The 26,650-nt window shown below is 43.2% G+C and overlaps 2 protein-coding genes across 11 annotated transcripts in view; both read left to right on the top strand.

Moving 5' to 3' along the window:
* Window positions 1-17,183, top strand: part of LOC110496134 (protein argonaute-4) — a 38,136-nt gene extending 20,953 nt beyond the window's left edge. For 4 of the 10 annotated variants that reach the window (XM_090208516.1, XM_090208514.1, XM_021571844.3 and 1 more), the window contains 7 exons: window positions 5,202-5,335; window positions 5,638-5,822; window positions 6,117-6,276; window positions 6,629-6,944; window positions 11,931-12,065; window positions 13,017-13,318; window positions 13,628-17,183. In XM_090208516.1, coding sequence (XP_090064642.1) covers window positions 5,202-5,335; window positions 5,638-5,822; window positions 6,117-6,276; window positions 6,629-6,944; window positions 11,931-12,065; window positions 13,017-13,318; window positions 13,628-13,736 — 1,341 coding nt within the window. In that variant the 3' untranslated portion in view covers window positions 13,737-17,183. Of the gene's footprint in view, window positions 1-5,186; window positions 5,340-5,637; window positions 5,823-6,116; window positions 6,277-6,628; window positions 6,945-11,930; window positions 12,066-13,016; window positions 13,319-13,627 lie in introns of those variants that run through there. The other 6 variants (XM_090208515.1, XM_021571840.3, XM_021571842.3 and 3 more) reach the window with 2 other exon arrangements.
* Window positions 17,111-25,896, top strand: LOC110496132 (claudin-7-like). Its single transcript, XM_090208519.1, has one exon. The coding sequence runs from the start codon at window positions 19,725-19,727 to the stop codon at window positions 20,421-20,423; it is 699 nt and encodes a 232-aa protein (XP_090064645.1). The 5' UTR covers window positions 17,111-19,724; the 3' UTR covers window positions 20,424-25,896.
* Window positions 25,897-26,650: the final 754 nt, after the last annotated feature.

The following is a 26,650-nucleotide window of genomic DNA, read 5'->3' as shown; positions in this document are numbered from 1 at the left end:
CTGGGAACTTGCAGGTGCTTTGGTGGAAGAGTGGGGTAACATCTCACAGCAAGAACTGGCAAATCTGGTGCAGTCCATGATGGGGAGATACCAGATTCTGACTGTTACTTTTGATTTTGACCCCCCCCCCCCCCTTTGTTCAAGGATACATTATTCCATTTCTGTTATTCCATATCTGTTAGTCACGTCTGTGGCATTTGTTCAGTTTATGTCTCAGTTGTTGAATCTTGTTATGTTCATACAAATATTTACACGTGAAGTTTGCTGAAAATAAATGCAGTTGACAGTGAGGACGTTTCTTTTTTGCTGAGTTTATGTAGACTATATACACGGTCTCTACATAGTGGGGCAGAAAAGTATTTAGTCAGCCACCAATTGTGCAAGTTCTCCCACTTAAAAAGATGAGAGGCCTGTACCTATGATTTTCATCATAGGTACACTTCAACTATGACAGACAAAATGAGAAGAAAAAAAATCCAGAAAATCACATTGTAAGATTTTTAATGAATTTATTTGTAAATTATGGTGGAAAATAAGTATTTGGTCAATAACAAACAAGCAAGATTTCTGGCTCTCACAGACCTGTAACTTCTTCTTTAAGAGGTTCCTCTGTCCTCCACTCGATACCTGTATTAATGGCACCTGTTTGAACTTGTTATCAGTATAAAAGACACCTGTCCACAACCTCAAACAGTCACACTCCACTATGGCCAAGACCAAAGAGTTGTCAAAGGACACCAGAAACAAAATTGTAGACCTGCACCAGGCTGGGAAGACTGAATCTGCAATAGGTAAGCAGCTTGGTTGTGGGAGAAATGATTAGGAAATGGAAGACATACAAGACCACTGATAATCTCCCTCGATCTGGGGCTCCACGCAGATCTCAACCTGTGGGGTCAAAATGATCACAAGAACGGTGAGCAAAAATCCCAGAACCACACGGGAGGACCTAGTGAATGACCTGCAGAGAGCTGGGACCAAAGTAACAAAGCCTACCATCAGTAACACACTACGCCGCCAGGGACTCAAACCCTGCAGTGCCAGAAGTGTCCCCCTGCTTAAGCCAGTACATGTCCAGGCCCGTCTGACGTTTGCTAGAGAGCATTTGGATGATCCAGAAGAAGATTGGGAGAATGTCATATGGTCAGATGAAACCAAAATATAACTTTTTGGTAAAAACTCAACTCGTTGTGTTTGGAGGACAAAGAATGCTGAGTTGCATCCAAAGAACACCATACCTACTGTGAAGCATGGGGGTGGAAACCTCATGCGTTGGGGCTGTTTTTCTGCAAAGGGACCAGGATGACTGAACCGTGTAAAGGAAAGAATGGGGCCATGTATCGTGAGATTTTGAGTGAAAACCTCCTTCCATCAGCAAGGGCATTGAAGATGAAACGTGGCTGGGTCTTTCAGCATGACAATGATCCCAAACACACTGCCCGGGCAACAAAGGAGTGGCTTCGTAAGAAGCATTTCAAGGTCCTGGAGTGGCCTAGCCAGTCTCCAGATCTCAACCCCATAGAAAATCTTTGGAGGGAGTTGAAAGTCCGTGTTGCCCAGCAACAACCCCAAAACATCATTGTGTTTGTCACTCCATCACTGTGTTATCATGCTGGTGTTTATAAAATGTTGCTGTAATTACAGTGGAGAAGCTCAACATGGAGGAATGGGTCAAAATACCAGCAACCTTGTTTTTTATTTATTTATTTATTTATTTATTTTACCTTTATTCAGGCAAGTCAGTTAAGAACAAATTCTTATTTTCAATGACGGCCTGGGAACAGGCCGTCAGGGGCAGAACGACAGACCTTGTCAGCTCGGGGGTTTGAACTCACAACCTTCCGGTTACTAGTCCAACGCTCTAACCACTAGGCTACCCTGCCGCCCTTGTGAAGACTTACAGAAAATGTTTGACCTCTGTCAATGCCAACAAAGGGTATATAACAAAGTATTGAGAAACGTTTGTTATTTGCAAATAAATTCATTAAAAATCCTACAATGTGATTTTCTGGATTTTTTTTATTCTCATTTTGTCTGTCATAGTTGAAGTGTACCTATGATGAAAATTACAGGCCTCATCTTTTTAAGTGGGAGAACTTGCACAATTGGTGGCTGACTAAATACTTTTTTGCCCCACTGTAAGTTCCGTACAGCCTTTATATAATGTAATTGTGTTCGGTTTGGGTAGATGTCTTCCACAGACATCGTTATAGGTCCAATGTGGACTGTAAAAACCATGTGTTGCATATGGATAATTGATCTGAACTTGGCTTGAAATTGCACGTTAGAAAAACATTTGGTCACAGAAATAGCTATAATAGAGATGTACTAACAGTTTTGGCACAGTTTTGCTGGGTTATACGCCTTTTATTGGGCCGATTTTTACAGACTCTTCTTGAGTGGTTTGGACTGCTGCCTGCTGGGTAATGGAGTTTTATCATCCTCTGAAATGTGGACTGATTGCTTTTGTCGTCGCAGTTAGTTATTAATTTGTTTGACTGGCACGTCTTTCAGACCTTTTCAACTGTCATGGTTATATTGTTGTAGCCGTAATAGGTTTGTGATGGGGAAAAGCGACTCTCCTTGTGTTTGTCACTCCATCACTGTGTTATCATGCTGGTGTTTATAAAATGTTGCTGTAATTACAGTGGAGAGCTTTGCTAATCATCGCTTAATTATTCCCTGATAACCTTTCTCTAGCATCACTTGCTGTTAGTTTGATGTGATGTGCACGACTATATTAGAATTCAGTGTAATCACAATCTAATGTATATGTGATTCCATGCTGGATCAGCACCCCAGTATTCAGGGCTTTTTCTTTCTTGAATTGCACATTTTAGTACATGTGTAGCTTGCTGGAGAATACAATATGGTTGCCCAATTGTTACAAGAGAGGGTAGCTAACTCGACACAATGCAAAATGTATGTAGACGCTATGGGCTCTGAACACTGAAGGTACTTCTATTCATAGCTAGAATGATCTGATAATATCTGGGCCTCTATCCACAAAGCATCTCGGATTAGGAGTGCTGATCTAGGATCTGTCCATACAATCTTATTATTCATTATGAACTGAAATGAAAAACTGGTCCTAGATTAGCAGTGGCACTCATACTCTTTGTGGACGCTTTGTGGATACAGATCCTGATATACAGAACCAGTCAAAAGTTTGAAAACCTACTCATTCCAAGGTTTTTATTTTATTTGTGTTATTTTCTACATTGTAAAATAATAGTGAATACATCAAAACTCTAAAATAACACACATGGAATCATGTTTTAAACAAATCAAAATCTATTTTATATTTGTTTCTTCAAAGTAACCACCCTCTCTGCCTTTGACAGCTTTTCACACTCTTGGCATTCTCTCAACCAGCTTTATGAGGTAGTCATCTGGAATGCATTTCAATTAACAGGTGTGCCTTGTTAATTTGTGGAATTTCTTTCCTTAATGCGTTTGAGCCAATCAGGTTTGTTGTGACAAGGTAGGGGGGGTATACAGAAGATAGCTCTATTTGGTAAAAGACCAAGTCCATATTATGGCAAGAACAGTTAAAATAAGCAAAGGGGAACAACAGTCCATCATTACTTTAAGACATGAAGGTCCGTCAATACGGAACATTTCAAGAACTTTTCTTCAAGTGCAGTCGCAAAAACCATCTTGCGCGATGATGAAACTGGCTCTCATGAGGACCGCCACAGGAAAGAAAGACCCAGAGTTACCTCTGCTGAAGAGGATAAGTTCATTAGTTACCAGCCCAAATAAATGCTTCACCGAGTTCAAGTAACAGACACATCTCAACATCAACTGTTCAGAGGAGACTGCGTGAATCAGGCCTTCATGGTCAAATTGCTGCAAAGAAACCACTACTTGCTTGGGCCAAGAAACACGAGCAAGGGACATTAGACCGGTGGAACTCTGTCCTTTTCATCTGAGTCCTAATTTGAGATTTTTGGTTCCAAACGCCATGTTTTTGTGAGACACAGAGTAGATGAGCAGATGAACTCTGCATTTGGTTCCCACTGGGACTGTCAACAGGACAATGACCCAACACACCTCCAGGCTGTGTAAGGGCTATTTGACCAAGAAGGAGAGTGATAGAGTGCTGCATCAGATGACCTGGCCTCCACAATCACCCGACATCAACCCAATTGAGATGGTTTAGGATGGATTGGACCGCAGAGTGAAGGGAAAGCAGCCAACAAAGTGCTCTGCATGTGGCTACTCCTTCAAGACTGTTGGAAAAGCATTCCTTATGAAGCTGGTTGAGAGAATGCCAAGAGTGTGCAAAGCTGTCAAGGAAATGGGTGGCTACAAATTTAAAATATATTTTAATTTAACACTTTTGGTTACTACATGATTCCATGTGTTATTTCATAGTTTTGATGTCTTCACTATAATTCTACAAAGTAGAAAATAGTAAAAGTTATGAAACCCTTGAATGAGTAGGTGTCAACTTTTGACCTGTACCCTATGTTCTTTTATTATAAACTGGGTGGTTCAGGCCCTGAGTGCTGATTGGCTGACAGCTGTGGTATACCATGGGTATGACAACATATTTTTACGGTTGTAATTACTTTGGTAACCAGTTTATGATAGCAATAAGGCACCTCTGGGGTTTGTGGTGTATATGGCCAATCTACCACGGCTAAGGGCTGTATCCAGGCACTCCGCGATGTGCCGTGCATAAGAACAGCACTTAGCCGTGGTATATTGGCTATATTGGCTATACACCCCCTGGCTATAACTGGAAGGGTGAAAGCCTGCATTGTCAAGTATTTGCTCACCTGTAGATTGGACAATTCTGAGCATATCTTGTATTGTACAATCGTAACTATGACGGTCATGTCTATTCTATACATGAATGTTCTGCCCCGTTGAATAAGCTTCTGGTGCTGTCTAGCCCGTGGAGGTTTTACCTGTAAGCTACTTGCTATGGGATAGTGTGTAATAGGAGCATACAGTAGTTTCCTTCTGAACACAGATCTAGGGTCAGATTCTCCTACCCTCCCAATCCTAATCACCCCCATTTAAGACACGCATGTAAAATTATCTGTCACTGTATCAGTGGTAAGAGTCATCTTCTACCCCAAACGTGTGTGTGTGTGTGTGTGTGTGTGGTGCGGGCTGGGGAGTTGTATCTGCTGTGTCGGCTGGTTAAACCGGGGGGTTCACTAAGAGCGTAGGGACTCTCTCCGCAGAACAAGACCGTGGCCACGCCCAACCAGGGCGTGTGGGACATGCGGGGGAAGCAGTTCTACGCCGGGATGGAGATCAAGGTGTGGGCCGTGGCCTGCTTCGCCCCACAGAAACAGTGCAGAGAGGACCTGCTCAAGTGAGTCATCTGCCCGTCCACCTTGGTAGACGCACCACTCCACCCAAAAATCCCCATAGCCCTCCTCCCTCCTTAGTCTGTGTGGTGACCACTACTCATTTTTAGGGCCAAATCCAAACTTGAGATCTGTGGGCTTACCTCAAAAATGATTCACATCTCTCAATGATGTACGCAAACTAAGTTGAGCAAATGTATTAAGTTAGGATTCGGACCACAAAACTTGAACTTATTGTTCAACAGTTTGAATGCACTTTTCTTTCTCTAGACTACAGTCCCTAAAGGTTTGTTCATGGGTTTTCTAGGAGCTTCACAGACCAACTGAGAAAGATCTCGAAGGATGCCGGTATGCCCATCCAGGGCCAGCCGTGTTTCTGTAAATACGCCCAGGGAGCGGACAGCGTGGAACCCATGTTCAAACACCTCAAGCTGTCTTATGTGGGACTGCAGCTTATCGTGGTCATCCTGCCCGGCAAAACCCCTGTCTACGGTAAGAATAACTTTCATACCTCTTTGTTTGGGAAATCGATGTTGTCTTTTGATGCATTTCCTATGTCTTATGGTTTTACATGACTTTGCCTAAAATATTTGATAAATATAATTGGAAGAATTGAAAATGGCGGTAGGGGAAAGAACACCCTCAAGTCACTAGTGGAAATTGAGGGAACACCAGTTCACTCCTCCTGCTCAGTATGTTAAGAGAACCAATCTGCTAGCTACTGTTTTCACTTTGCATTTGAGATTATTAGCGCTACATTACTATTCTGTGGTCCTGGTGCCACAGCGGAGGTGAAGCGGGTAGGAGACACTCTCCTGGGCATGGCCACTCAGTGTGTCCAGGTGAAGAACGTGGTGAAGACATCCCCCCAGACCCTCTCCAACCTCTGCCTCAAGATCAACGCCAAGCTGGGGGGCATCAACAACGTCCTGGTGCCCCATCAGAGGTGACGACACACACACTGACTCACTCGCTCATTAACTCAGGTTGACCCTCACTGTTGACCCTCACGGATGTTCTCACGATGGTCTTCCAAGCCTTCGTTGTTTTGACGAAATTGCCTGCAGGCAACAAAATGCAGTAAAACTGGGAATAATGCACCCACTGCTTAGTCATCAGCGAAGGCACTATACACCCACACAACATACAATTACCTCATGACATGTCAATCAAATGTGTTCTGTATTGTCAGCTCTATACCTCTTCTCTGAGAGCAAAGCAACACGCAACATAAACTCTGTTTTATTTGCCATATCTGCCTTTTTAATTAATAAAAAATTGCAACTTCTTCTCCCCAGACCATCTGTGTTCCAGCAACCCGTCATCTTCCTGGGGGCAGACGTCACTCACCCTCCAGCCGGCGACGGCAAGAAGCCCTCCATCGCGGCGGTGGTGGGCAGCATGGACGGCCACCCCAGCCGCTACTGTGCCACGGTGCGCGTGCAGACGTCGCGCCAGGACCTGTCCCAGGAGCAGCTGTACAGCCAGGAGGTCATCCAGGACCTGACCAACATGGTGCGCGAGCTGCTGATCCAGTTCTACAAGTCCACGCGCTTCAAGCCCACCCGCATCATCTACTACCGCGGCGGCGTGTCCGAGGGCCAAATGAAACAGGTAACTGGGAGGGTGATTCGCGTCTGTGGTGTGTCATTTCGGTTCATTAGGTTCAGTTCTCTCTCCTTGGACTGAATTGGCCATTGAATTACATGATCAAAATGGCGTGTTTATATTGAGTCGGTGGCTGGTTAACCCTTCGAGTAGTTATTCTTTGTTGAAATTTCAGATGAAATAAGGCTTTAATTCGCAGCCCTTTTGCAATACCTTAATTAAGTGGTGTAAAGGGTAGCATATGCTATCAGTACTCAAAGGGTTTAGAAGGTGCCAGTGTTGATTTTTATGTAGTCAAGTTTTTGTTATTTTGACTAAAATATAATTAAGTCACATTTTTGGCATTTGAACAATGATTTCGTCTAGTTTTATTTATATATATAACTAGACGAAATCATTGTTCAAATGCCAAAAATGTGACTTAATTATATTTTATATATATATATATATATATATATATGTCATAAACAATGGGCCATTTTAGTCACCTACATCACTGACTTCCATGTGCACAAACATACATGGCCTTGTCCTACCAACAGATTTTTCTGCATAGCATTGGCAGAAGAACGCATTACTCAGCAGCAGATAAAAAAAAGTCACACCCCTTGACTGGGCCCCAGATGAATTTTTTTTCAGTTGGTGGCACCAGCCCGTGATTTAGTTGCACCAATTTTTTTCCCCCAGCAGCGTCACACAATGGATTATACTTTTTTTTGTTATCACCTGAAGTCATTAGATTGTGTCGTAGATTTCTGCGATGGTGGGCTAGTCAAGAAGTAAGTCGTTTCATCGAACACATCCAAGCAGAAATGCATGATTCAAGATCAGTTGATGTGCAACCTAATCCAGTGATTGCCATGTATTGTGACCAATGGGGTATTGTTATATTTTTCTTTTGAAATAGGGGTCTTAATTTTGTTGTGCAATAGAGATGAATTTGCCTAAATATTTGTGCACTAATGTCATAGGGGTCTTAATTCACCACAAGGAAGTGAAAACTCAGAACACATGAGGTAGATCAATGACACTACATATAATACTCACGGCTATGTATTCCTCTATTAAACAGTCAATTGAGTGTCCTAAAAAATTTTTGTAGCCTGTTACCCTTTGCACTCAGTGGCGGATGTGCATTTCACGCGCTTCCCCATCAAATCTGTCTGTTTAATCTAGAGAGAACATTTAAAACAATAAAAAAAAATACTTTCGTTGACTGTATCTCAATCCACCAATGTCGCCCTTCCGCATCTGCGGTGAAAGGCGGCAGAGCAACAGCGGAGTTTGTCAGACCAATGAGACATCCCGAAAAATCAGTCTTAGAACAAATGTCTGTAGCGCCCGAACGGTTTGTCCTTCCAAATATGACGGTGTTCGATAGTGTGTTCTGTTTTGCTCTACGACCCGCACCATCGTCACGGTACTCGATAGTGTGTTCTGTTTTGCTCTACGACCCACACAATCGTCACGGTACTCGATTTGACTGCTTTTACAGCGTCTGTCTGTAGCGTTTGAACAGTTTGGGCTTCACCATTTTATGGAAAGGTGAGTCACTCACGAGCACGTACATGTTTGTTGTTTTGGTCTAGCACGAACACACAACTAATGGAAAAAAATTAATGGAAGTAGTTTAGTGCCGAAAATAAAGGGTTCGGAACATGTTCTTATTTACAATGACGGCCTACCAAAAGGCCTACTGCGGGGACGGGGGCCGGGGATTAAAATAAATAAATAAATAAATACAATATAATATAGGACAAAACACACATCACGACGAGAGACAACACTACATAAAGAGAGACCTAAGACAACATAGCAAGGCAGCAACACATAACAACACAGCATGGTAGCAACACATGGTAGCAACACAACATGGTAGCAGCACAGAACATGGTACAAACATTGTTGGGCACAGACAACAGCACAAAGGGCAAGAAGGTTAGAGACAACAATACATCACACAAAGCAGCCACAACTGTCAGTAAGAGTGTCAATGATTAAGTCTTTGAATGAAGAGATTGCGAAAACTGTCCAGTTTGAGTTTTTCTTGCAGTTCGTAGTTACAGTTCATATACAGTGCCTTGCGAAAGTATTCGGCCCCCTTGAACTTTGCGACCTTTTGCCACATTTCAGGCTTCAAACATAAAGATATAAAACTGTATTTTTTTGTGAAGAATCAACAAGTGGGACACTATCATGAAGTGGAACGACATTTATTGGATATTTCAAACTTTATTAACAAATCAAAAACTGAAAAATTGGGCGTGCAAAATTATTCAGCCCCTTTACTTTCAGTGCAGCAAACTCTCTCCAGAAGTTCAGTGAGGATCTCTGAATGATCCAATATTGACCTAAATGACTAATGATGATAAATACAATCCAACTGTGTGTAATCAAGTCTCCGTATAAATGCACCTGCACTGTGATAGTCTCAGAGGTCCGTTAAAAGCGCAGAGAGCATCATGAAGAACAAGGAACACACCAGGCAGGTCCGAGATACTGTTGTGAAGAAGTTTAAAGCCGGATTTGGATACAAAAAGATTTCCCAAGCTTTAAACATCCCAAGGAGCACTGTGCAAGCGATAATATTGAAATGGAAGGAGTATCAGACCACTGCAAATCTACCAAGACCTGGCCGTCCCTCAACTTTCAGCTCATACAAGGAGAAGACTGATCAGAGATGCAGCCAAGAGGCCCATGATCACTCTGGATGAACTGCAGAGATCTACAGCTGAGGTGGGAGACTCTGTCCATAGGACAACAATCAGTCGTATATTGCACAAATCTGGCCTTTATGTAAGTGGCAAGAAGAAAGCTATTTCTTAAAGATATCCATAAAAAGTGTTGTTTAAAGTTTGCCACAAGCCACCTGGGAGACACACCAAACATGTGGAAGAAGGTGCTCTGGTCAGATGAAACCAAAATTGAACTTTTTGGCAACAATGCAAAACGTTATGTTTGGCGTAAAAGCAACACAGCTGAACACACCATCCCCACTGTCAAACATGGTGGTGGCAGCATCATGGTTTGGGCCTGCTTTTCTTCAGCAGGGACAGGGAAGATGGTTAAAATTGATGGGAAGATGGATGGAGCCAAATACAGGACCATTCTGGAAGAAAACCTGATGGAGTCTGCAAAAGACCTGAGACTGGGACGGAGATTTGTTTTCCAACAAGACAATGATCCAAAACATAAAGCAAAATCTACAATGGAATGGTTCAAAAATAAACATATCCAGGTGTTAGAATGGCCAAGTCAAAGTCCAGACCTGAATCCAATCGAGAATCTGTGGAAAGAACTGAAAACTGCTGTTCACAAATGCTCTCCATCCAACCTCACTGAGCTCGAGCTGTTTTGCAAGGAGGAATGGGAAAAAATGTCAGTCTCTCGATGTGCAAAACTGATAGAGACATACCCCAAGCGACTTACAGCTGTAATCGCAGCATAGGCATAGGCCACACCCACTGGGGAGCCAGAGAACATTTTCATCAGCTGTCTGGGTGGCTGGTCTCCGATGATCCTGCAGGTGAATAAGCTGGATGTGGAGATACTGGGCTGGCGTGGTTACACGTGATCTGCTTTTGATGCCGGGTTGGACGTAATGCCAAATTCTCGAAAACAACTTTGGAGGTGGTTTTTGGTAGAGAAATGAACAATCAATTATTTGGCAACAGCTCTGGTGGACATTGCTACAAGTCAGCGTACCAATTGCACACTCCCTCAACTATAGACATCTGTGGCATTGTTGTGACAAAACTGAACATTTTAGAGTGGCCTTTTATTGTCCCCAGCACAAGGTGCCTTACTTGGTTAAATAAAGGAGAAAATAATACAATGTGAGAAGCAAATTGACCCCAGCCCTTACATTCATTATATAGTCTTCCATTATGGAAAGGCATTTCTCCTTGTCCAACTACATCATCCCCATACTGTTATTTAGTTTTTTTGCCCCTTTGCAACCCAGTATCTCTACTTGCACATTCATCTTCTGCACATTTATCACTCCAGTGTTGTTTAATTGCCAAATTGTAATTATTTTGCCACTAGGGACAATTTATTGCCTTACCTCATTTGCACACACTGTATATAGACCTTTTCTATTGTGTTATTTATTGACTGTATGTTTGTTATTCCATGTGTAACTCTGTGTTTGTCACATTGCATTGCTTTATCTTGGCCAAGTCGCAGTTGTAAATGAGAACTTGTTCTCAACTATCCTACCTGGTTAAATAAAGGTGAAATAAATACAACTGTTTGACCAAATCATGGTTTTAGCCAGCAAACGTTTTTTATTTTTTTTGAGTGAGGTGACCATGTAATGATGTGACCAATCCATTTTTCTTTACTCGCACAGCCAAGTCAAAGGGTCACGAAATGTGACTAAATGGTTGCAGTCTGGAGCCCTGCCCCTTGACATACTGGGAGCTATATTGTAATCATTTTGTTGATGAAATACTTTCACCCCAACCAAAACCCTGTCAGGGGCATTGACGGTGCAATAGTGACTCAAAAGTATATTCAGACGGACCTCCCTCTCCAATTGGAGCCTGTCTCTACAACTTTGAGACCAAAGAAATTTGTATATATATAGATGGATAGATATTTGAATTTGTCATAGTGCCCTGGATATAGGATCTGGCTGCGTTTACACAGGCAGCCCAATTCTGATTTTACATTTGAGTCATTTAGCAGACTCGTATCCAGAGCGACTTACAATTAGTGCATTCATCTTCAGATGGCTAGCTGAGACAACCACATATCACAGTCATAGTAAGTACATTTTCCCTCAAAGTAGTTATTTTGCAATGATTTTGTTTTTCTTTTGACCAACCCGATCTTTTGTCAATAATTGGGCAATACACAGGCAGCCCAATTCTGATGTTAACGCCGCCGACTTCGCTTCAACCAGAGAGTCATAGCAATGCATTTTTCCATTCAATGTGAAGCTCACTTTTTTTAATCTCTTCCCCATGTGTGTGTGACTGTGTGTAGGTGGCGTGGCCAGAGCTGATTGCCATCAGGAAGGCCTGTATCAGCCTAGAGGAGGACTACCGACCGGGCATCACCTACATCGTGGTTCAGAAACGCCACCACACCCGCCTCTTCTGCTCAGACAAGACGGAGAGAGTGAGCGAAGACCCGTGTAGAGCAGGGCTGTCAAACTCCATTCCTGGAGGGCTGTGTCTGTGGTTTTTTTAAGCAACTTAATAAAAAAAAAAAAAAAGATATTTCAAGTACATGGGACACGCAGCCCTCCAGGAATTGAGTTTGACACCCCTGATTATTATCCGCAGGTATAGGATCAAATTGCCCAACTGTATCAGGGGGATGAAAACTCTGACCCTGTATCTGTGGTTAGGGGCAACTTTTTATTTTTTATTTATTTTAATCCTTTTTCGTGGTATCCAATTGTTGTAGTAGCTACTATCTTGTCTCATTGCTACAACTCCCGTACGGGCTCGGGAGAGACGAAGGCTGAATGTCATGCGTCCTCCGATACACAACCCAACCGGCCGTACTGCTTCTTAACACAGCGCGCATCCAACCCGGAAGCCAGCCGCACCAATGTGTCGGAGGCTACACCGTGCACCTGGCAACCTTGGCTGGCGCGCACTGCGCCCGGCCCGCCACAGGAGTCGCTGGTGCGCGATGAGACAAGGAGATCCCTACCGACCAATCCCTCCCTAACCCGGACGACGCTATGGCAATTGTGCGTCGCCCCACGGACCTCCCGGTCGCGGCCGGTTACGACAGAGCCTGGGCGCGAACCCAGGGACTCTGATGGCACAGCTGGCGCTGCAGTACAGCGCCCTTAACCACTGCGCCACCCGGGAGGCCTTTAGGGGCAACTTCTACGAACAGTATTTCATGAGGGAGGGCATCGAGGGCTGTGGCAGTGTTCCAATACTTTTTAAATGCACCTCTCCAACCACATATCCTTGGAGTAACCTCTGAGCTGGCATTTCACTGGATTGATGATTTAGACACAGCTGAAGTTAGAGGGGTTGCAACAATGGCCCCTTTTTCGACGAGCACTCCAGCATGTCTGTCTGTAATCACAACTGTCTCCCCCTACAGGTTGGAAAGAGTGGCAACGTCCCAGCCGGAACCACGGTGGACAGCACAATCACCCACCCCTCAGAGTTTGACTTCTACCTGTGCAGCCATGCTGGGATCCAGGGCACCAGCCGGCCCTCCCACTACCACGTCCTGTGGGACGACAACTGCTTCACAGCCGACGAGCTCCAGCTGCTCACCTACCAGCTGTGCCACACCTACGTCCGCTGCACCCGCTCAGTCTCCATCCCCGCGCCAGCCTACTACGCCCGGCTGGTGGCCTTCCGCGCCCGCTACCACCTGGTGGACAAAGATCACGACAGGTAATGATGAAAGTGGCAAGGCACAAGGCGAGAATACTGAGGGGTATCACGGATAAACAGGAAATGTTATTTTAGTCAGAACAGACACGAATGGACTCTGTTAGCTGCCCTATATGTTCGATTTATATCTGCAACATTGTGTATCTAGCTTTACTGAATATAGCGTTTTTGTTTGGCATGTTGACACAAATACATTACGGTACATGTTGTTCAATATGACTACAGTTGGTGGAGCCCAACAGTAGTGGATTTGTTTTCTTTTTCTCTTTTGTCATGTATCTGGCCCATCTCTCTCGTCCTGTCCTGCAGTGCGGAGGGCAGCCACGTGTCGGGCCAGAGTAACGGTCGGGACCCCCTTGCCCTGGCCAAGGCAGTCCAGATCCACTATGACACTCAGCACACTATGTATTTCGCCTGAGCCACGTGAGCAATGTGTGCAGTTCTGTCCTCTATCTCTCCTCTCTCTCTTTTTGCCAGTCTTTCTCTACCTTTGTCTTGCGTCTTGATGTGCACCAAAGCGGTTCGAAGCCAGTGAAGTGTGCCAGTGAAGTATTTTCCTTTTTGGGAAAAACGACATCCGGCGTTCCCGATCGAAGCCGCCCTCTACCAGCAATCTGGCACCGAGAGACCGTTGGGGTTTCCGATGCACAGAGAAAACAAACAAAAAACACAAGTTGAGCCATTTTTTGGGGGGGAGGGAGTGGGGGTTGTTTGTTTTTTGAATGTCTCTTGTTTTTGAAAGATACACTGAGCAATGGAGCGGACTGATGCCAATTGTCAGTGGCAGCTCTTAGCTCTCCCAGCTAAGCAGGACTACTTTTTACCTCAAAGCCCTTTCGGGGCGAAAATCCGTCAAGTTCTTGGGTTGGGGGGGTCGTGGGGGGTTTGCATGGAAACATGTGTGGAGAGGATCTTTTGAGAATGATATATATATATTTTTTTCTTTTATGATTGTGTTTTAACTTTCTCTTCTTCAGTCTTTTACAAGCGAGGTCACCTGGGTATCCATACCCATTAGTCTTCTCCCATTTAGCGAAGAATTAAGTGCTTGAGTGTGAGCGTGTTTGTGTGTGTGTGTGTGTGTGTGTTTGTGTATATACGTGTGTGTGTGTGTGTTTCATGGCAGGCCACTGAATTGTAAAGGGAAAATCAAGAACTGCTGTAAATGCCTCAGATTTGATGTTTTTTTTTTTATATATTCACACATGACATATATATAAATATAAATATTTACATCTATAGAACAGATTGAACTATACAGGCTTCACAGAAGCCGGTGGGTGTATGTGTAGCAGTAGCAACCGTGGTTTAGCCGATGTGATTGACTCGGCATTGGGACCTATTGAATGGTTGAGAGCTTTTGCGGGGTTACGGCATTGGACTAAGCCGCCTTATTTGGTGCCCCATGTGAGGAAGGGGATTCATCCCTTAAACCTGTTTGTCTGAATGGTTATGACCATTGTTAGGGCGGCGCACGTTTTTTTAGCAAGGCGCTAGTCGTCTGAATTTTTCGGAGGCGGAAAACCCATTCGCTTAACTTTTGGGGTCTCCTTTGCTACCGGCCAATTCATTGCACTGACCCGGGACGCTAGGCAAGCAACAGAGGGCACTCTCTCTTACCTTTTTATGCATTTATACATCAGAATCAAAAAGCAGAATTTGTAAGAGTTTAATATAAAACCGTTTTGTGGCTAATCTTAACTGTTGTTCAGACTTAGTAGTTATATTTGATGTTGTTGTTGTTATCTACGATTATGATAATTATCAGACTGGCAGCAATCGGATGTGTAGTTATGAGATCAGGGTAAGAGTGGCTGGGTTTAGATTTGCACACTTTGGTAGCATTCTGGCCTACGGTGGAGGGAGGCCCAAGGTGTATCGGTTTATGCTCCCTTCTGCTCCTCAGTGATGTAGTAGGGAAGGGTTTGGCTGTGTTCTCCAGTAGGAAAGATCTCTGTTGAGCTATCACCGTTACCCCTGACTGGTAAAACAGGAGGCAGAAGAGTACTGTTGGCAGCAGGGGATTTCGGTTCGAAATGGCAGAAAGGTGACAATCAGAGCTGGCATTAGGAAGAAACTGGGACCGAGCGAGTGGTAAAAAGAAGTATGCAATAGGCAATGAGTAGAATTTTTAGAACTTCATAATGTGTATCTATGACTGTTTGTGTGTATTTGAACAAGTATATCTAAGTCTAAACTTTTGGTGTTTTTTATTTTTTAAATTAAATAAGGTTTTGAACAGCGGATATGAATTGACATAAAGCATAAACACTGCCCATGGACCTAAGAACACCTGACCAGTCACGACTTATTGCCGTGCAAGACTGCGGTGAGGATGGGGGGGGGGTCGACTGCGGTGCACCCACCTCGCCAGGGGGGTCGGCTCAGTGAAAAATCCTTTTGTAATAAACCATCCGTGAAGCACCAGGTTTGCTATGAATGAGTTTGAGCCCCTACCTGTCGAGGGCTTGGGCGCCGGCCTGTCGAGGGCTTGGGCGCCGGCCTGTCGAGGGCTTGGGCGCCGGCCTGTCGAGGGCTTGGGCGCCGGCCCGTGGGAGCGAAGCATGATGGGGTTCCAGGCATTGCATGCAATAAGTTTTGAGGGGCGGGGCTGAGCTGTTGAAGACGTGCACTAGTATTCCTACGGGGAAAGGGGGCTGCATAGAGCCTGGTGTTGTAGTCTGGCCCTCTGTGGGTGTGACCAGACTGGAGGAGTGTGCAGGATGTGGGTGTGGTCTCCTAGCAGGGGATCCAAAAGGCGGTGATGACTCCTCAGTTTTCAACATATTATCATTGCAAAGCAATATTAACTCTAAATCCAGTTTTCGAATGTGGAAAAATGTATAATTCCTCTTGTCGACGTGGCTGTTGGTCTGCTCTCTGTCGCCGTTTCTGTAACTCATTTTTTTTGTTGCCTGTATCAATCAGTGGGAATGTGCATTCGGTGGACTAGCTCTTTAGGCACTGAGAAAAAAGGTCAAAACATTTAGACTTTTCTCACCTGCATGCCAGAGTATTGTCCCTAAAAAAATAAAAAATAAAATAAACTCTTTAGAATCAAGCGAGACAGAAGGAGAATAAATATTGGGTAAATGTATATGAATTTAGTGAGACTGTTTTAGGCTAGCAATATTGTCCAGTCTCTTCAAGATGTTTTTGAAAGATTCCTACACAAATGTCAGTTAAAATAAAAAAACGGAGGCACAGGCCACTGGAGGTTGAGCGTTCGAGCCTTTACATCGTGACCCGAAGACAAACGAGGTACTTTCTTCAAACGTGGGCCCGGTAAAGACTTGACCCCTCGCCCCCTCACAGGCCCCAGTGTAGCGTCCATTTAGGCCTCCACTTCCTGGTTTGTGCCCCTGCCACGCCTCTCGGGGCTCCCTAGTCTCGTGGCGCCACCCTGCTGGCCACCCACACAAGCGCACTTCCTCTCTGTGGGGGGCCTCGCCCAAGGCGTCCACGGCCACAGGAATACCTCTTTTTAACATTTTTAACAATCCATTCTTTCTGTGCCCCGTTTGAAAGAGAGCATGATTTATTTTTTAATTCCTCTTTGATATAATATCTACAGATTTGTTATTTGACATTGTAAGTACTTTTTTTTTGTTCTTTATTCTCGTGTGTAGCTCTGCTGTTTTCTGCTAGTGGTCTGAGCTGTGTGACTGTCCAACAGCAATAGAACAGTACCCTGTCTGACCTGCTGGGGAGGGGTGGGGCTTCCTCAGGCCCCTCCCACAAGGGTGCCCAATCACTTGCTGTATTGCTATGTGACATGTTTTAAACTTTTTTTTTTTTTTAGCCTGCAGGGAATATTTGTGTAATTGTGTAAAGTAATAAATTGGTATTTTATGCCTATATCATACGCTGGTTTTTCCTCTTTATTCCTTATTTTTATCCCAACACCACACATGACACAAAGGGAAAACGCTAGTCTTCTATTCCATTTTATAATATATTCTTACTAATACATTTATTAATACATTTGTTGAGTGATTACATGCATAGGCCAGTAGATGGCATTGTTTTCTCTGTGGGCAGGGCAGGTCTGTTATTGGCTCATTGGCTGACAAATAGCAGTCTGAGGAGATGGGACTCCTGGGGGAAAAAACCCTCCTTACTCCCAGTTTAAGGTAACCAAAGATAAGAAGCTGTCACTTTATGACAATGCCACTGTATCATGTTTCAAAGATAAAAATCGGAAGTCTCTAGGGTACTTGTTGACTTGGGACAATAAGTAATGTGGTCAGCTGATAGTTCTATCTCAGAGATGAATACACTCGGGGATGTCCATCTTAAATGTACTACTTATGTGTGTTCGGGTGTATGCGCACACATCCTGTTCTGTAAAACATTGTGTGTACAGCCTTTTGAAGCACCGACTAGACAAATCAATGGAAACCTGGCAATATATTTGTCAATCATTTCTTTTGACTTTCGTGTGTGTGCGCTAATGATTCCAGTGGATTTCTTATGCTGTGGTATTCATCAAATGTAGTACCACAGGTAAACATGTCTCATTCACAATAGACAGCTATCCTTTGCCTCTGCTCCTCTTTCCCCCGCTCCTGTGCTGTTGTCATGACCACCGTTGTCAAGGAGAGGTCCTACTCACACAAGAAAGGAAACTCAAACCGCGGATCTTGTTGCCATATTTAATTCATCAACATAGGCACACCAAGGATCAATGATGTCGTGAGCAGAAATAAAAATTTTATTTGTTCTCCATCACAGTTGGGCTATTGGCCAGTATACACAGTTGCACTTGTAACTGAAGGCAGCAGTAAAGTGTAAATCCATTGATTATAATCCATAAAGTGGGATATCTGCCATTTTATTTGTGACCATATTTTCATCCAAGAGTGAAAGAATCAAACCTACCTACCTCAATTTATACATTTTATAAATGAAATGTTTGAGTACATTTTAATAGCACTTTAATAGCACTTGTTTAGGTAACACCACCTTTGATGGAAAGTGAATGCTTACACCTGACCTGTATTTCTCATGAGGGTGTTCAGCTTTGTAGTCCGGTTCATTCTGCTCACACACATCATCCACTCCACCTAGCCCCCTTTATAGCCATCTCTTCCTTTTGCTGCAACCCCCAGACATAAAACAGATGTAAAATGCTCCTTTAGAGATGAGCAGAGAAAAGCAGAGCATTTAAGACCCATTGTATGGGCCCCCTGGATTGGCTTTGTTTATTGATCGACCTACAGATACCACTCTCTCTCCCTCCCCCTGTACTGTCTGGTTCCCTCTCTCTCTCCAGGCACGCAGTGTTGCTCTCACAGGTTGACAGTAAACTGAGGCTGTTCTGAAGATGGGAGGGATGGACTGACTATTCCACTTACCTGGTAGTCTGACTAAGTGGTCTTGCCTACTATCAACCCGAACACCCGGGTTGGACTGACCCAATTGGGTGTGGGGGGGGGGGGCAGAAAGCTGAACCTGCGTTGAGGCTGAAGTGGCCCCGGCAGGCTGAGCCCTTTGTGACGAAGACACTTCAGCAGGCGGCAGCTGAGGTCTGCCACTTCATTTTCCAGGGCTTTGTTCTCCAAGACACCGTAACTCCATGTTTAAGCTGTAGCGGTGAAACTTGTTTTGCATCAACCATCAAGCTTTGGTGCATTTGGAGGCATAGTTTGGATGCACTTGGACAAAGGCCAGAATTGGACCAAGCCTTTATTTGCGCTTTATCAAGACATCAGTCTTTTTGTTTTGTTTACCTTCTGTGGAACCTCTTTGCTCGTGGGACTGTATCAGTTGTTTTTGCCTTCCAGCGATGGCGTACATCTTCAGCGATGTCCCTTGATCGAGTATCAGGTTCTATTGGCATGACCCATCTAGGTAAGGCCACACCAAACCTGTGGGGTAATAGACACTTTTCATGTAATCAGCTCCGCGCTTGGGTTAGTGTGAGGTTACAGGGCCAGAACTGCTGACATCCAATTGTACCCTACGCACAAACCCACTGGGTCTGATGGTGACGTCTCCGAAGCTCAATCAATCCAAAATAGGGGAGCTGCCACAAGTGGCTGCACAGTCATTGGTTCTTAAATAATGAATCATTTCAATAGATAGAGGGAGGAAAGCAATGGAGTCTTCTCTCCCTCTGCCACCACCTGTCACTCCGATCACTGGGGGGAAAAACCTTGAGTTAAAAAATAAAAGCTACATTGAAGACATCTGACCAGATGTTGAAAAGAAACGGAGACATAAGAAGCTTGAGAAAGGAAAGTAATTTCGGAAAAGGACCGTGAGTGACTCAAATTCAGGATTGTGAAAGGCCCAGACAGAGCAGGCAGGTATAGCAAAGGAGTGGGCCTTGAAGTGAGAAAGAAGACATAGACAAGGGTAAAGGTCAGTTTCAGGTGGTCAGAAGACATCAAGAGCAGCCATCATGGTCAACACAGGCATGCAATTGATCAGCTTCACCTGTGCGGTAACAGGTTGGGTCATGGCCATCGCTGTGACGGCCTTGCCTCAGTGGAAGGTGTCAGCCTTCATCGGCAGCAACATCCTCACCTCCGAGATCAAGTGGGAGGGCATCTGGATGAACTGCATCTACCAGGCCACGGGCCACATGCAGTGCAAGACCTACGACTCCATTCTGGCTCTGCCCCCGGACCTCCAGGCAGCTCGTGCCCTCATGTGTGTGGCAATTTTCCTGGGCTGGCTGTCCTGCACCGTGTCCTGCTGTGGAATGAAATGCACCACGTGCGCTGGTGACGACCGCCGCGCCAAGGTAGGCATCGCCCTCTCCGGCGGTGTGCTATTCATCCTGACGGGCCTGTGCGTGCTGGTGCCCGTCTCCTGGACCGCCAACACGGTGGTCCAGGACTTCTACAACCCCAAAGTGCCTGTCATGTACAAGCGAGAGCTGGGCCAGGCGATCTACCTGGGCTGGGCATCTGCGGTTATTCTGATGATCAGCGGGGCCGTGCTGAGCAGCACCTGCCCCCATATCGAGAGCGGAGGAGGGGAGTACCGCCGGGGTTACATGGGCCGGAGCTTTCCTAACACGCGCCCCTCCCCCCTCGCACCTGATCCTCCGAAACCTATCACCTCCAACAGCGTGCCCCTAAAGGAATATGTGTAGTCCAGAGAAAAGATGTGAAGAAGAATGTCAACAGGGTTGGAGTATGGGAAGGCGCAAGGTTGAGAAGGGGAAGTAGAAGGCTGGAGAAGGAAAAACTGTGACTGACTGTAGTGGAGGTGAGGTGTTGTGACTTGGAAGGTTTTTGAAGATGTGACGCATTAGATTTGAAACTCTGCCGTTCTCTCGCGTTCTTCTACCGTGATGCATTTTGATGTACTGTAAATATTTATTTCAAATGTATTTTGTCACGGCCTCAATTTTATGTTTATTTATATATATATAATTGAGGCTGTTTCCATAATGCCTATCATTATCCGCCTCATGTATTCCCTTATTGACTTCATTACACATTTATTACACTGTGATATTTGGTATTAGTGCGTGGACAGATCACAATATTCTGCCTGGAAGATACATCAATCACCATAAACACCTTTAAGATATTATGATTTTGTGACTTGTGGTGTGAAGGTTGGAGTGATTTATTTCACAATTCTTCACAGATGACTATTAAATCTGTGAAATAATTCAGTCTCGGCACTACTTCATTGAGTTTGAATAAGTCAAAATTGTAACAGAATAAAACTGTTTATTCCAATGGTATTTTAGTAAGTTTGAACTTTTTCCTTCCATATGTTTTAGTTCATGACAAACTGATGGTGTTTTGAAGTTTGCCCAGAATATTGAAGGTGTCATGTGCTCAATGTTCAGCTGTGCACAACTCCAAACAGAAAGTGTTCCCTTTGCACATAGTGATGGATCAATCTAGCCCTCTTACAGGCTGTTTGGAATTCCTGTCAAATGAATTGTATCTTTCAGGGCAGCAAGGGCAAACCATGTGAGGTGAGGTGAGGTGAGGGAAAGGGGCAGCCATCCTGAATAAACCAGATCGTTGGAGAAAGAAAAAAAATGTTAATGTTATATTTATAATTTAATTTAATTGTTTTTCCACAATGTATTTTCGCTTAGTCAGAAGTTCTACTATTCTAGCTCAGGGCCCGTATCCACAAAGCATCTCAGAATAGACAATTGGTCATAAATGCTGAGAATAGAGACATTTTACTCGTTCTCTTATGGGTAAAAAATAAAAGCCATGCGTGAAGCCTCTTTAGTCATAAGTGTCACACCTAGTCGACAGATATTTAGGACACCTCATGAGCTGTCCTAAACAGTTAAGTTACCAGCAGATGTCTTGATCAATAATCCAGTGAGTCAGTGGTTCCTGTGCCACATGCTTTGGAGTTGTTCGTGTTTTCTAATTCCATATCGTCAATCCAGAAATAATCTAGATCTACAGTATATGCAACAGTATCTCTTGTGCCTCTACCAATGATTTCAGATGATATGCCTAAATACTTATAACAAATAGGTTAATAAACAAATGTATTTCCATTATTGAATTACATTGTTATTTCAAGTTCTCTTTGGAGTGCAATACCACGTATTTTATTTTTATTTGTTAAAGATGCCTAAATTGGGCACTTGAAGGAATCTAAGAATTATGTTGCCTTTAATTGTGTTCGATAACAATTATAGACCTTTCACGAGTTGTATGAAACATTATTGGCAAGTGACTTGAGGCCGACTGTGCCAAAGCGAATTAGTTTTTAAAACGGGAGTGACGAGTGTTTTGATAAAAGCATCATTTTGACAATATTGCAGTTAACAACCATCAGAATTGGTTAAAAAAAAAGTTATGCATGCCAATATATTAGGCGATAAGAGAAATGATTGTGTCACGTGAAATTATATCAAACGTTTTCCCATTGCAACATGTACAGTCACATTCACCGTGGTTGTCTGAAGTTTTTCGCCCATCATTTGCAACAATGTCAATGACTGTCCTCACTATCTTTCCTTTGCGGTACCTCAAACTGTCGTGATTTCCAGCTGAGAGTTTGTCTGGGCATCGTCTTAAAATCTACTCTGAGCTGGGAGTTTTTTTTTTATTGTTTTAAAAACAAGTTTTATCAGGATTCCTAGGACCTTTTTACCGGAGATGCTTTGTGAATATGGGCCCTGGTCTTTGTTGTTGTAGCAGAGCTCTGTGACAATTCTAACATGCTCTGTCTACCTCGTTCACATCCGCGTGCTCTGCTCCTATCAGGGTTGACACATCCAAAGTCTAAGACAACCCAAACCCAGTCTGTTCCTTTACCCTTCAAGCCATTAGTCTTATTTTTAAATGGTCTACTTTTCAGGTGGTTCTCATTTTACTAGGACTCAATGAAAAAGGACACATAAACGGTGTAGAATAACTACATCATTAGTGTATTAAATTCAGTGAGGGTAATTACAGGGCCTTCAGAAAGTATACACACCCCTTGACATTTCCACATATTGTTGTTACAGCCTGAATTTAAAATGGATTACATTGAGATTATGCCACACAATACCCCATAATGTCAAAGTGGAAATACGTTTTTAGAAATGTTTACAAATGAATAAGAAATGAAAGCTTGCATCAAAGTATTCAACCCTTTTGTGATGGCAAACCTAAATAAGTTGGAGTAAAAATGTGCTTAACAGGACACAATAAGTTGCATGGACTCACTGTGTGCAATAGGATTTTAACATGATTTTCAAAATACTACCGCATCTCTGTACCCCACATATACAATTATCTGTAAGGTCCCTCAGTCGAGCAGTGAATTTCAAGTACAGATTCGACCAGGAATGTTTTCCAGTGGTTCGCAAAGAAGGGTACCTATTGGTAGATGGTGCAGTTACAGTATTGACTACACTTTGGATGGTGTATCAATACACCCAGTCACTACAAAGATACAGGCGTCCTTCCTAACTCAGTTGCTGGAGTGGAAAGAAACTGCTCAAGGATTTCACTATGAAGCCAATGGTGATTTTAAAACAGTTACAGAATTGATGGCTGTGATTGACGATGGATCAACATTGTAGTTACTCAACAATACTACCATACATGACAGAGTGAAAAGGATGCCTGTACAGAATAAAAAAATATTCAAAAACATGCATCCTGCTTGCAATATGGTACAAAAGTAATATTGCAAAAAATGTGGCACAGGAATGTACTTTTTGTCCTGAATTCAAAGTGTTATGTTTGGGGCAAATCCAACAACACATCAATGAGTACCACTCTTCATATTTTCAAGCATGGTGCTGGCTGCATCATGTTATGGGTATACTTGTCATCGGCAAGGACTAGTTTTTTAAAATAAAAATAAATGGAATGGAGCTAAGCACATGCAAACTCCTAGAGAAAAAACTTGGTTCCGTCTGCTTTCCAACAGACACGGGGAGACTAACTCCCATTTCAGCAGGACAATTATCGAAAACATGAGGCCAAATACACACTGGAGTTGCTTACCAAGAAAACATTGAATGTTCGTGAGTGGCCTAGTTACAGTTTTGACTTAAATCGGCTTGAAAATGGCTATGGCAAGATTTGAAAATGGCTGTGTAGCAATGATCAACAACCAACATGACAGAGCTTGAATAATTTGTTTAAGAATAATGGTCAAATATTGTACAATCTAGGTGGGCAAAGCTCTTAGAGACTTACCCAGAAAGACTCACAGCTGTAATCGCTGGTGATTCGAACATGTGCCACACAATACCCCATAATGTCAAAGTGGAATTATGTTTTTAGAAATGTTTACAAATTAATAAAAAATGAAAAAGCTGAAATCCAGTTGAGGGTGAAAAGACAGTCAATAGACATACTTGTCGGGGATTGTTTGGCGAGTAATCTGGCTAGCCTAGCTATAGCCAGCTAAATGTAACACTATCTAACGTTACCTTGAACAGCAATAACAAACACTTTACCGCTAAAACGTATGGACTCCGGTAGAAATCTACGCAGTGGTGAGAAAAGCATGGAGCAGAATTGATCAAATAAAGAAAGTGCCAATAGCATGACGGAGATAAGGAGTCTAGGTACAACAAATGGAAAGGAAGATGGACGAAATTAAACTGAGTATTGAAAAAGGAATGAATAGTAAAGTTTACAGTTTACGTGCATCTTTGGAGAAAGCCATTCAGGATAATCATACAGCTTTGCTGACTCAATTGGAGAATAATAAGCAGCTACATGACCACATAGCTCTTTAAGTTGGACTTCTGGAGTCCAGTGTAGAATTCCTAGAATCTGGGAGAATAGGCCTTGCCAAAACAACATTCGACCCAGACGTGTCTATAATAGTGGTAGGACTGCCAGCTGATGAAAACGAGGACCTAATCTTCAAAGTGAACCGGGTTGATATCGGTAGGCCTAGGCTGCGAAACAGGTGATTGCAGTTGAGAGGATGATGGAGAGAGGTAAAGGTCCCGGGGTTGTGAAGGTGGAGTGTCGGTCTGTGGAGGAGAAGGTGGCTCTGTTACGGGAAAAAACAAAAGCTGCGAGACCATCCTGATTTATAACAGTCTTCCTTCGATCAGCCAAGTCCCACACTGATCGCCTTATAGAACTGAACTTCAAGACGCTGCTGAGAGAAATACACGGAGGAAAGGACTATTTTGTCACGGGAAGCGAGATCAACCAGAAGGACAACGTGGACGGGGTGGACAGACCTACTACATACCGAGGGGCTTCCCATCTCCTACGAGATTCGATTTCAATAGTACATTGGAATGTTAACGGATGGACCACACTGAACAATAAATTACGAATAACAATACTAAAATCCTTAAACCCAGACATTATCTCAATAAATGAAAAGCATTTGCGTCGGCAAGAAACTATCGATATGGAAGGGTATGTATGGCATGGACACAACAGGAACACTCACGTGAAAGGGAATATGTGTAAAGTCTGATATGATGAAAGCATCTAAAATTGAAATGGTCGCTAAAGCCATAGAAGGAATTATTGGTTTGCGCTTTGAACATAGGGAGTCAGATTGTTTCGTTGTGTTTTCATGCTATTTGCCACCTGAACCGGGATCTTAACAGTCGAATTGGGAGGTTAGATGACTATATAAATGATATTGATGATAGTCCATTGCGGGTTGAATTCCTTTGTGACTCTAAAATGTGTATCTGTAATGGAAGGTTATGACCCTTACGCGACAGCTTTACATCCATATCGGGCAAAGGAAAAGCTGTGGTGGACTATACAACTGTCTAGAATTAGAAACTTGTTTGGGATTTAAGGTGTTATCTCCTACACTGATGGTTGAAGAATGCAGATGTTTTGACTTAATTGGAGAGAAAAAAGTAGACTTCCTGATCACTCTTTCTTATTTATGATTTTTTCTGTTTGTAACTTTCTCAACCAGGTATTGTTGTGCATCACACGGGGCAAAATATACGTACATATATACACGCATAGGCCTAAATGTAAGAAAAGAAATGTGCATAAATGACTTTCTATGTTCTGAAATGGCATGTAGAGCTCTGATGGAACTCATCGAAACAACATTTGATTTAGATGTGTGTTATGAAACATTTTGTGATTATTATATATTCTGAAAAATGTGAATAAAGAATACAAGCCGAACAAGCCTTATTGGAATGATGAGTTAAGGGATCTATGGTCAGTAATGCGCAAGGAAGGCTGAGTATTTATTTATACAGTGTAAAGATAGGAATACAAGAGAACAGTGTAGGAAGAAATTTAAGAAAAAATAGCATGTGTTTGATAAAAGACTGCGCCTTTTTAAACAGAGATATCAGAGAGGGCAGTTATTACACCTTGAGGAGATACAGACAAGAAATCCTCAACAGTTTTGGAGCCAAATAAACAAGTTAGGACCAAATCGACATAAGAAAATTCCAATGGAAGTCATGGCACAGGGGACTGAATTCTGAAATTACACAGGTACTAAAAGAGTGGGAGAAGGGGTTTGCTCGCTTGTTCTCAGGTAACGAAAATGTGACATTTTGAGGAAGATTTTAAAAAGACGTATGTTTCCTGAGAACTAAATTGGAAAATACAATGCTAGAACCCTCTTATCTACATTTGATGTCGGTCGTTCACATACACCTCAGCCAAATACATTTAAACTCAGTTTTTCACAATTCCTGACATTTAATCTTAGTAAAAATTCACTGTCTTAGGTCAGTTAGGATCACCACTTTATTTTAAGAATATGAAATGTCCGAATAATAGTTGAGAAAATTATTTATAAGCTGGGGGAATTTTGGCCCATTTCTCCTGACAGAGCTGGTGTAACTGAGTCAGGGTTGAAGGCCTCCTTGCTCGCACATGCTTCTTCAGTTCTGCCCACAAAGTTTCTATGGGCTTGAGGTCA

This window comes from Oncorhynchus mykiss, chromosome 18 (assembly GCF_057628025.1).
Source record: "Oncorhynchus mykiss isolate SJ-2025 chromosome 18, ASM5762802v1, whole genome shotgun sequence".
Taxonomy (NCBI): domain Eukaryota; kingdom Metazoa; phylum Chordata; class Actinopteri; order Salmoniformes; family Salmonidae; genus Oncorhynchus; species Oncorhynchus mykiss.
This window is presented reverse-complemented; position numbering and strand designations above follow the sequence as displayed.

What these genes read in the sequence shown, in the direction of transcription:
- LOC110496132 (XM_090208519.1), top strand. Translation starts at nt 19,725, where the DNA reads ATGGTCAACACAGGCATGCAATTGATCAGCTTCACCTGTGCGGTAACA.